General features: G+C 45.0%; 1 protein-coding gene across 1 annotated transcript; it reads left to right on the forward strand.

The window, feature by feature from the left end:
- Positions 1–320: 320 nt before the first annotated feature.
- Positions 321–12,134, forward strand: LOC137305268 (E3 ubiquitin-protein ligase TRIM39-like). The gene is made up of 6 exons (XM_067974125.1): positions 321–602; positions 4,611–4,727; positions 6,975–7,205; positions 8,086–8,108; positions 9,609–9,724; positions 11,584–12,134. Exons 1-6 carry the CDS (start codon positions 321–323, stop codon positions 12,108–12,110), a joined length of 1,296 nt encoding a protein of 431 aa, XP_067830226.1. The 3' UTR covers positions 12,111–12,134.
- The last annotated feature ends 215 nt before the right edge of the window (positions 12,135–12,349 follow it).

Below are 12,349 nucleotides of genomic sequence, written 5' to 3' on the forward strand. Positions count from 1 at the left end.
TCTTTCATTGTGCAAGGGGTTTTTAGCATCAGCTCGAACATGTTCTGTTCTTTACTGTTGCAGTTTACACATCCATTCAATGGCACGTACTGTCTCAATCGTGTTATCACTTCGCCTCAAGCTTATCTGCTGAGTTCCCCGCTATAGCTGCATGCAAAGTCCTTCATTTTCAGAACGCTGCCCCAGTAACAGACAAAAAAAAAACGAGCAATAAATTCTGCTCTCAGCGAAACTTCATTCTGATTTTCGAAACCGAATGTGATACAACCCATGAAAGTAGCCACTGGGTTAAAATGGCATCCGGACGGGAAATAGCGAACATGAGGAATGAAGTGACCTGTTCCATCTGTCTGGATTTTTACAGGGACGCAGTGACCATCGACTGCGGGCACAACTTCTGCCGAAGCTGCATTCTGCAGTGTTGGGCGGAGGTGGAAGGGGACGTCTCCTGCCCGAACTGCAGGGAAGAGTTTCCTCGGAAGCAAGTCAGGTCCAACTGCTTCGTGTCCAACATGGTGGAGAGCGTCCGGAAATTGATCCTGAACCAGGGTCAGGACGAGACGGCGTTCCGATGCGAGAAACACCAAGAGGCAGTGAAACGGGTTAGTGGAAATGGCAGGGGAGCTTTCAGTCGGATTTGTGCAGCGGACACAAAATTGGGGTGGAGTTGGACGGTGGAGAGGGGGGGGCGGGCCGGGGACCGTAAAAGCGGGCGGAATCGCATCGGTCGCCTGTTTTACGCTTCGCCGGACTTCAATAGGCCTGAACATCTGGCGTGTGGTATAACTGTCGGCAGATGTGATTCCGTCTGTTTTGTGTCCCCCTGCCCATTTCCAATTTCACCCCTACAGGTCACTCAATCGGCACCTCACCCTACAAGGGACTGTACTTCACAATATAAATATGCGCTCGCACCTTACTTAACCATTACGCCTATTAATACATGTTTCCGGTAGTTAACTGGTCAACCGCGATAGCAATGGGGTGCATTGACGTATCTAGGTTACAAGGGAGAAGGGATTAACCTCAGCGAGAAAAATTAAACGGTCATCGCACTTCGAATAGGCTCTGCCATGTGCTTGTCTGCCGTCACCATGCAAAGTCCTGTTCGCACCCAAGCCGAGTCATGAGAAAAGTGCATGCATAGGAGGTATGTGGCAGCTGTTGGCAGCCATGGGACTATACTCACTGGCGTTAAACAGGGTGGGAGAGTCGGAAAGTGGAGAGGTGGAGAAAGGAATTTGCCCCAAATCCTATTGCAATCTGTAGAAATATATTCAGTTAACTTCCTCTGGTGACTAAGGGGTTGATTTTAACCCCCCGAGAACGGGTGGGTTGGGGGCGGGCGGGAGTTGAAAATAGTTGTTTTTTGGGTCGCGACCGCAACCCGGCTTTATTTCCGGGTTTAACGTCGGCACGTAAAAGTCCAGGCTTCCCGCTGGGAATGCAAAGTCCCAAAATTTTGCTGGTTGCGACCCCAAAAAAAACCCAACTATTTTCAACTCCCAACCACCCGTTCTTGGGGTTTAAAATCACCCCCTAAGTGTTAGCCTGATCGCTAGCAAAAATTGTAAACACATTTTTTATAGGTTCACTATGGTTAAAACCGAAATGCAGCAGTAATCAGGACACCCGCAGGCCGCGGACTCACTCAGGACATTCCCTGTCCATTTACACTCCAAGTATAATTCGGGTGCCAAGTGGGTTTGGCTTGGCAGAGTAGACGTGTGGGGCAGGATGATTCCCTCTCCCCCCCCTCTGCTCTCTGTAGCCTGCGATATTCCCGTCTGTTAATTGAATGGGGGAGGGGGAGAATCAGGGGCTGACAAGCACACAAGGTGGGAAAGCACAGCCCTAGTGCGTGGATACACTTTTGGAAAACTGTTACGGATTTTGCTGTGTATAATGGACAACGGAAATCTTCCCGCACGTTTTGCGATGTCGCTAACGCACAGCAACCCAAAGAAAACATCCTTCGCTTGGCATTTCTGTGTGAAACAGCATGTAGGGAGTGAAGAAATATTCTGAATTGTAAGTGATGTTTTATATTCATTTTATCACAGAAAGACAGCTCAAAAGACTCACAATTATAACGGGCATTTCTACGAGATTGAGTAGAACTGGCCTATATTCTCTGGAGTTTAGAAGAATGAGAGATTATCTCATTGAAACCTATAAAATTCTTAGAGGGTTAGATGCTGTTTCCCCTGGTGGGAGAGTCTGGAACTAGGGGGTCATCGTCTCAGGATAAGGGGTCGGCCACTTAGGACTGAGATGAGCAAAACTTTCATTCACGCAGAGGGTTGTGAATCTTTGGAATTCTCTACCCCAGAGGGCTGTGGATGCTCAGTCATTGAGTATATTCAAGACTGAGATTGATAGATTTTTGGACGCTAAGGGAATCAAGGGATATGTGGATCAGGCGGGAAAGTGGACTTGAGGTGGAAGATCAGCCATGATCTTATTGAGTGGCAGAGCAGGCGCTAGGGGCCATATGGCCTTCTCCTGCTCCTATTTCATATGTTCTTTCAGGACCTCAGGACGTCCCAAAGCAATTTACAGTCAAAGTCCCACAAACAGCAATGAGATTATGGTGTTGGTTAATGGATAAACATTGGCCTAGACACCAGGAACAACACTCCTGTTCTTCTTCTAAAGAAAGCCATGGAATCTTTTACGTCCACCTTGGTTTAACATCTCATCCGAGAGATGGCACCTGGGACAGTGTGGCACTCTCTCAGCACTGCACTGGGAGAGTCAGCCTAGATTTTGTTCTCAAGTCTCTGGGATGGGTCTCGAACCCATGACCTTCTGCCTCGGAGGTGAGAGTGCTACCCACTGAGCCACCTTGATGGAGCATTGCAGCAGCCTTCAAAGGACGGTGTTTCAAGCTCAGAGCATTTTAGGCATATATGAAATCAATTCAGCAATGCTAAACGAGTTAAGATAATACTAAAAATGCTGGGTAATTCTGAGCAATTGAACATAAGGAGGGGGGTGCAACAGCACTCGTTGCAGTCCAAACATTATCGAGCTATATCCAACGTGACAACATTGAAGTCAGTGGAACTGAATATCTGACAGGGCGTGCAACAGGCATATAACTACCGGTCAAGGTGAATTTCTAATGGGGCAGAAATCGCTCCTGAAAATAATGGAGGAGCCCAACAGCGCTCTCCGTTTTTTAGGGTAGATCCAAGAAGCAAATTCCCGCGTTCGTACCCGCGCACTAAAACATGAACTTGCTCCTAAGGGTCCGCCGACGATTTGACAGCTGCAAATTTAAGGGCCTTCGCAGGCTGCAATCCGAGAAATCACTGAAAAAATCGCTCATCAGCCCAGCTGGAAAGTTACTAATTACGCCACCAAAAGGTACGCTTAAAAATCCCAGGTTTAAAAGCACGATAACTCTTTATGTCTGCCAAACAACTAAAAATTAAATTAAAAAAATGTGGGGGGTCTCATATTACTCCTTATTTTAATAGTTTTTGGTCATTAAAAAAAAAATTTAAATTTAAAAATTAAATTTCATTTTACTTTTTCCCTTCTGTCTCTTTAATTTAATTAAATTATTTCTTTGGCTTCTTATATAAAAAAAAATGTTTTGTTTACAATGGCTACCAGAACGCTAACTCAAGGGCAATTAGGGATGAGCAATAAATGCTGGCCTCGCCAGCGACGCCCACATCCCATGAACGAATAAAACAAAACCTTTAAATGAATGAAGTCTGCTTGCCTGCCGGTGGGGGGAACTTTTCTTCCTGACTGATTTTGCGTCTTCTATTTCCATGCGAACCAACTTATCCTGTTCAGAGGCTGGGTTAATAGCGGACAATTCTTTAAAAGTTCAAAATCACGCAGTCCGCAATAAGTACATTCGTAAATTTATTTCTGCAGCGATCGTTGCCTCGTCCCCTCTGCACAAGTCCTGACTCAATAGTCTTTTGCTTGAACCACCCAAGAATTACAGTTAGTTTTACCCATTTGAGAACATAAGAACATAAGAAATAGGAGCAGGAGTAGGCCAATCGGCCCCTCGAGCCTGCTCCGCCATTCAATAAGATCATGGCTGATCTGATCCTAACCTCAAATTTAAATTCATGTCCAATTTCCTGCCCGCTCCCCGTAACCCCTAATTCCCTTTACTTCGAGGAAACTGTCTATTTCTGTTTTAAATTTATTTAATGATGTAGCTTCCACAGCTTCCTGGGGCAGCAAATTCCACAGACCTACTGAGTGAAGAAGTTTCTCCTCATCTCAGTTTTGAAAGAGCAGCCCCTTATTCTAAGATTATGCCCCCTAGTTCTAGTTTCACCCATCCTTGGGAACATCCTTACCGCATCCACCCGATCAAGCCCCTTCACAATCTTATATGTTTCAATAGGATCGCCTCTCATTCTTCTGAACTCCAATGAGTAGAGTCCCAATCCACTCAACCTCTCCTCATATGCCCACCCCCTCATCCCCGGGATTAACCGAGTGAACCTTTGTACTGCCTCAAGAGCAAGTATGTCTTTTCTGCCTGACTAGGCAGCCTATGGAGTATCGCAGAAGAGTGGCTGACAGCCAGCGCGGGCCTTCCCCTTTTGATGGTTTCCGTTTCGTTTCAGGAAAAATTGGAAAAAGCACTGGCTTGTCTACAGAAACAAATGGAAGACATTTCCAAAAGTCAAAAGGAAGAAGTAGCAAATACAATGGAACTGAAGGTGAGATGTTTGATAACCCAGGTACTAATTTGTGGGGACGAATCATCTGGTCGCCAAGAGTAGCGACAGAGTAAAGGTGTCCAGGAAGATTGCCACGGCTTGGTATGTCTTCGGAGTTTTACGATTTGGCCAGAGATACCGACCGGAAGGAATCTTCCCTGACACATTACACAAAGCGACCAAAGCATTTGTTCCTCGTCAATAATAAAGGGAAGTTTCAAGGGAGTGATTTTAACCCCCAAGATTGGGTGGGTTGGGGGCAGGCGGGAGTTGAAAATAATTGTTTTTTTGGGTGGCAACAGCAAAATTTTCGGACTTTGCATTCCCAATGGGAAGCCTGTACTTTTACACGCCCAAGTTAAACCCGGAAATAAAGCCGGGTTGCGGTCGCGACCCAAAAAACAACAATTTTCAACTCCCGCCCGCCCCCAACCCACCCGTTCTTGGGGGTTAAAATCACCCCCCAAGTATCAGAAAGGCGGATCTTTAAGAATTTTGTATTCAATCACTGAAAGCGTCGGTTTCTGTCACAACCAGTTATAATTTGACGTGTGTTTTCTCTTTGAAGTCGCCTAAGAAATGTTGTGAAATATGAATCAATTGTATTGAAAGTTAACAAGACAAAATTCTGGGCTCTGGATCACTGCGGAACGGCATAAATCTGACGTCAGTTGGTTATTGGAACAACAAGACTCGTTTGCAATCTTACTCCTGTCGATGGTTAATGCTTAGTAGCAGCAAGAGCTGAAGAAGCAAGTAGAAATTTAAGCTTATATTAGTTGCGAGAAAGAGAGGGTATAATCCTTTTTGGCTTGTTTGACGCACCCTATAAATGAAAGCTGGGCCAGTAGAACCAATAATCTGCCTGCAAATCATGTTTAGAAGCTTACCAGTATTTAAGAGGAGAGTCTTTGTTAGGTAAGGGTATTAAGGGTTACGGAACCAAGGTGGGTAGATGGAGTTAAGATCCAGATCAGCCATGATCTAATTGAATGGCGGAACAGGCTTGAGGGGCTGAATGGCCTCATCGTGTTCCTATGTTCCTATGTTCCGATGAGTGCTAACTTCAAACTTGATGATATACTTTCTGGTACAGTTTAGCTCAGCTTTAGCATCATGTTCACGAATTAAGATTACACCAGACATTGAGCTGGATTTAAAGCAACACCTTTAATTTGACAGACAGGAAAAACCAAACAGATTAGAGACTGGGCTTGTGTTCCTTTGAATATTAAGGGGTGATCTGATTGAGGTGTTTAAGATGATTAAAGGATTTGATAGGGTAGATAGAGAGAAACTCGGAAATGTAGTAAACAATGTGGGGGATAGTAACAGACTTCAGGAGGACACAGACAGACTGGTGAAATGGGCAGACACATGACGGATGAAATTTAACGCAGAGAAGTGTGAAATGATGCATTTTGGTCGGAAGAATGGGGAGAGGCAATATAAACTAAATAGTACAATTTTAAAGGTGGTGCAGGAACAGAGAGACCTGGGTGTGTGTGTACATAAATCTTTGAAGGTGGCAGGACAAGTTGAGAAGGCTGTTAAAAAAGCATATGGGATCCTGGGCTTTATAAGTAGAGGCATGGAGTACAAACGCAAGGAAGTTATGCTAAACCTTTATAAAACACTGGTTAGGCCTCAGCTGGAACATTGTGTTCAATTCTGGACACTACACTTTAGGAAGGATGTCAAGGCCTTGGAGAGGGTGCAGAGGAGATTTACTAGAATGGTACCAGGGATGAGGGACTTCAGTTATGTGGAGAGACTGGAGAAGCTGGGATTGTTCTCCTTCGAACAGAGAAGGTTAAGGGGAGATTTGATAGAGGTGTTCAAAATCATGAGGGGTTTTGACAGAGTAAATAAGGAGAAACTGTTTTCAGTGGCGGAAGGGTCGGTAACCAGAGGACACAGATTTAAGGTGATCGGCAAAAGAATCAGAGGCGACATGAGGAAACATTTTTTTACGCAGCGAGTTTTAATGATCTGGAATGCGCTGCCTGAAAGGGCGGTGGAAGCAGATTCAATAGTAACTTTCAAAAGGGAATTGGATAAATACTTGAAGGGAAAAAATTTACAGGGCTATGGGGAAAGAGCAGGGGAATGGGACTAATTGGATAGTTCTATCAAAGAGCCAGCACAGGCACGATGGGCCGAATGTGCTGTACCCACTATAATACTATAATATTCGACCTCACTTGGCCGTGGCTGACAGAGAGTCTGCTCTTCCACGACTGAAAAAATTTTGAGTTCTTTCAATAGAAACAGACCGACAGTCTGCGGAAGAACATCGAGTGTGAATTTGCTAAACTGCATCAGTTCCTGAGCGACGAGGAGCAGACCCTGACCACCAAGCTGAAGCAGAAGGAGCAGACGGCATCCGGACAAATAGAGGAAAACATGAGGAAAAACTCAGTGGAAATCGCCTCCATCAGTGAAACGACAGCCATTATACAGAAAAAACTGACTATCCAAGAAACGGGTTTACTACAGGTAGAAATATCCATGCATGCTTCACAAATGACTAATCTGGTTCCATGGCGATTCGCGTTAATCGTCTGAATCATTGTTTAGTGCCATAAGAGGCTTTGAATTACATTGTGGGATAACAGGCACCAACCCTTAAGGCGATAATCTGAATTACATAGAATGTACAGCACAGAACCAGGCCATTCAGCCCAACACATCCCTGCTGGTGTTTATTGGCATAGCGCAAAATGGGTGGTATCAAATCGGTTGGCAGTTATACTCCCTGTTCAATATTCATTGACGTCAATAGAACTGAATACCAATGCGTAGAAAAGGCAACTAATGCAATACCACCCGTTTAGTGCTTACCATGCAAGAAAAGTTTCCTTCCCAATCTCTCCGTGCTCCTGTCAGATGAATAAATCACCGTCCACAAAGCAAAAATTTCCTTCCCAATCTCTCCGTGCTCCTGTCAGATGAATAAATCACCGTCCACAAACCAATTCACATGGCTCGACGAGATAATTATCCAGAGCTTTCCAGCAGCTCATAATTAAATCATGTGTAAGTCACAAACAGAAAGGGAACAGTTAAGATCAGAGGCAAAGGTAGGGAGACCACAGGGTTTAAATGTAAATTTTCTCAGAGAAAGGGAACAAACCTTCCTCCATCAGAATAATGGGGGATTTTTTTTGCCTCTAAAATAAGTCAATATGAAGAGTTGATATTTGGTCTGTATATTTACCAGAAGAGGACAATAGGTGAATATATTGAGGATTCACAGGAGACATGATTGCTCATTTGAGCATTAAATTGATAGCTTGTGTGATATCCTTCCTATGTTTGTTTCCATGTCACCGTGAAAAATCTCCCCCTTAATATTTCTCACCTGTCTTTGTTTTAGGACATCAACGCCATCATTGAGAGGTGTGTACTCGTCCTTTTGTATATTCAGTTATATCGATATCTTGTAACATTGAGCGCTTTGTGCCAGCAATATTGCAATCAACAATGTTCATTCTTACTGGCCAGGTTTTTGCAATTTCGTCTGTGTCTTGTTCCTGTGAAAATATTTGAATCAACCAAAAGCACAGAAACAGGTCTTACACCGAAACGATAGTAGCAATGAAAATGTTTTAAAAATTCTCCTCAAAGGTGTGGATCTCGTTATTTCACCATTTTGGGAAAATTTTGGTGGGGGGATTAGACGTGGGCGGGGACGTAAACCGAGTAGCATCGCATTGGTCGCCTGTTACACGCTCTGCCTGATTTTCAGCTTCCAGTGGGGGCGATTTTAACCTAACCCGCCCGTCGGGATAGTGGGGGCAGTGCTGGTTTTACACCCCGCCTGATTTTACTCGCCATTGAAGTCAATATTGGCAGGGGTGTAAAACTGGCGTTCCACCCGATCCCGTGGGATTCCCTCCTGGCCAGTTAGGTTAAAATTCCCCCCAGAGACTTCAGCAGCACTGAATATCGGGTGCGTCGTATAACCATCGGCAAATGCGATTCCCGTCTACTTTGCGTCCCCCCCTGCCCATATCCAATTTCACCCCGGTTGTCTCTCAGCTCCTCTGGTTCCCTGACGCATCATTCACCGACAGAGCGAGTGGACTGACAACATGTCTCCCCATGCTGCTTTGGAACTGGTGCTTGGGAGGTGGTTTAGAGCAGAGCTGAACTCCTCTGTAAATACTCATGGAGAGCCCACACAATGTTTCATGGCTCAGTGCTTCGGCACGTCAGATGCAGCATCGTTCCGTTGCATGTGTCACTTGTAACAGATTTGAACAGCTGGCTGCACATGTCCATTCTATTTCTTGTTTGTCCTTTATATAAATTCGTTCATTCACAAAAGACCACCCTACCCCTTAAAGCACTTCAAAACCTACAGCAGTTACCATAAGGTTTGCATAAGAATAACACGAGGAAATGTAATATAATGTCATTTTTTGACGTTGAGTTTTAGCAAAAGAAATAACATCCAACCTGGTTTTAAGGAGCATCAGTGAGATGTGGTTTCCCACTCCAGAGACTTGAGCACATAATCCAGGCTGACACTTCAGTGCAGTGCTTTCGAATGAGACGTTAAACCGAGGCCCCGTCTGCCCTCTCAGGCGGACGTGAAAGATCCCACTGCACTATTTCAAAGAAGAGCAGGGGAGTTCTCCTCAATGCCCTGGGCCAATATTTATCCCTCAACCAACATCACTAAAAACAGATGGTCTGGCCACTATCACATTGCTGTTTGTGGGATCTTGCTGTGCACAAATTGGCCACCACGTTTCCCTACATTACAACAGTGACTTCAAAAGTACTTCATTGGCTGTAAAGCGCTTTGGGACGTACTGAGGTCGTGAAAAGCGCTATATAAATGCAAGTTCTTTCTTTCTTCTTACAATGATACAACTCTCGATATTTGTTCAGATCTGGCGTCATGTTCAAGCAGCCCACTAAAGTCTCTGTCGATCTGAACCTGGGCGATTTCCATGGGCCTCTGCAGTACGCAGTCTGGAAACGAATGCTGGGAGCCATCAATCCAGGTAAAGTCGCCTTTCGAATTGGCGAAACGGTAGGGTGATTGTGGAAAATACCCCTCAAATACTTTTCACTCGGAAACGATGGGGGTAACTTTAACCTAACTCGCCAGGCGGGAAACGCACGGGATCGGGTGGAACGCTGGTTTCACGTCCCGTCCCGCTGACTTCAACGGAGAGTAAAATCGGGGCGGGGGGTAAAACCAGCGCCGCACCCCAATCCTGTCAGTTTCCCGACGGGCGGATTAGGTTAAAATTGGGAATTTACCGATCATCGCCAATACGTTTGGATAAAACTTGATTTCTTCATGCGTGCAAGTATCGTTCCCCAGTAGAAATAAATACAACAGTTCAATTGATTAACGTTTATTAATTTGAGACGATATTGGTCACTCTGTATGGGGGGTAATTTTGAACTTTGTGCGATAGTGTAAAACGGGTGATGGTGACTCCGCAGCCAGTTTTAGTTCTCTCCCCTTTTTTAAAATTTCCGTTGACTTCAGTATAAAACGGACGGCCCATTCACCAATCCAAACATGGAGCTTTGTATCGTTGAGCGATGGACAAATTCTTGCAATATCGTATTCCCAATATGTTCAGTGACCCTATCATTCTTTGCAAAATATCTGCATTTCTGAGCAGGCGGAGAGGGAGTCAGGATTAACCCTCGAATCTTTCTCCAACTGTTTATAATTTCCTTTCCCCACTACGGCGAAGTACAAAACAGCATTCACTTTGCACTTCAGATGTAAAGTTTAAGAAGTTGGATTTGGCGGAACAGGCTTGAGGGGCTGAATGGCCTACTCCTGTTCCTAACATTGCTATTTTCTATTAGTTGGACTCCATGACATGTCACGCCCCCCCCCGGCAAAGGCACACGATAGCGACTGCTGAACAAGAACATGGGAGTAGATCATTTAGTCCCTCGAGCCTGTTCCGCCATTCAACTAGATCATGGCTGAACTGCACCTCAACCCCATGTACCTGCCTTTGCCCCATATAGAATGATACAGCACAGAAGAAGGCCATTCAGCCCATCTTTCCTGTTCCAGCTCTTTGATAGAGCTATCCAATTAGTCCCACTCCCCTGCTCTTTCCCCATAGCCCTGCAAATTTTTCCCCTTCAAGTATTTATCCAATTCCCTTTTGAAAGTTACTATTGAATCTGCTTCCACCGCCCTTTTCAGGCAGCGCATTCCAGATCATAACAACTCGCTGCGTAAAAAAATGTTTCCTCATGTCGCCTCTGGCTCTTTTGCCAATCACCTTAAATCTGTGTCCTCTGGTTACCGACCCTCCTGCCAGTGGAAACAGTTTCTCCTTATTTACTCTCTCAAAACCCCTCATGATTTTGAACATCTCTATCAAATCTCCTCTCAACCTTCTCTGCTCTAAGGAGAACAACCCCAGCTTCTCCAGTCTCTCCACATAACTGAAGACCCTCATCCCTGGCACCATTCTAGTAAATCTCTTCTGCACCCTCTCTAAGGCCTTGACATCCTTCCTAAAGTGTGGTGTTCAGAATTGAACACAATACTCCAGCTGAGGCCTAACCAGTGATTTATAAAGGTTTAGCATAACTTCCTTGCTTTTGTACTCTATGCCTCTATTAATAAAGTCAAGGATGCCATATGCTTTTTTAACAGTCTTCTCAACTTGTCTTGCCACCTTCAAAGATTTGTGTACGTACACCCCCAGGTCTCTCTGATGCTCTACCCCCTTTAAAATTGTATCATTTAGTCCTAAATTGTATCATTTACCATTTAATGTCCTTCATTGCTGTCAGTTATTTGTGTGGATGGGCTCAAACTGCTTACCTGGTAAGTGAAAATAGAAACAAAGCACGTTTTTTTTCTCTGTTTCAGTTCCAGCTGCCCTGACCCTTGACCCGAAAACGGCCAATCCCTTCCTCGAGCTGTCTGATGACCGGACCGAGGTGAGACTGGCTGAGGAACAACAGGACGTCCTGGACAACGCGGAGAGATTCACTGCCTGCCTGTGCGTCCTGGGATCGGAGGGATTCAGAAGCGGGAGGCACTACTGGGAAGTGGAGGTGGGCGACAACACAGCCTGGATCGTGGGTGTGGCCAAAGAGTCGATCCAGAGGAAGAAGGACATCACGTTGAAACCCGAGAACGGTTTCTGGGCCCTGGAGCTGTTGTTTTGGAAGTACCAAGCTCTGACTTCACCTCCGACTCACCTCCCGCTGAATGCGAGACCCAGGAAGCTGGGAGTTTACCTGGACTATGCGGCAGGGCAGGTGTCTCTGTGCGATGCCAACGCCATGTCCCACCTGTACACCTTCACTGACACGTTCAATGAGAAACTCTACCCTTTCTTCTGGACTGCATGTAAAGGAGGGTCACTTAAAGTAACCGCCTTACACATATAAAGGGCATTTAATTATTATCGAAACGTAGCTGAAAGCTTAGATATCCAGACAAACCTACTCTTGATGAATTAATATTAGGAGTGGATTAATATTGTCATTTATCATTTCCCTCCCAGTGACAACACAATACGCAATGGAGCGCAGTCTGTAATCCTCTTGAATAAATATGTTTAAAGTAAAAATGAAAATGTTGGAAATACACAGCGGCGATAATTTTAACAGATGGATGATATTGAATT

This window comes from Heptranchias perlo, chromosome 39 (assembly GCF_035084215.1).
Source record: "Heptranchias perlo isolate sHepPer1 chromosome 39, sHepPer1.hap1, whole genome shotgun sequence".
Taxonomy (NCBI): domain Eukaryota; kingdom Metazoa; phylum Chordata; class Chondrichthyes; order Hexanchiformes; family Hexanchidae; genus Heptranchias; species Heptranchias perlo.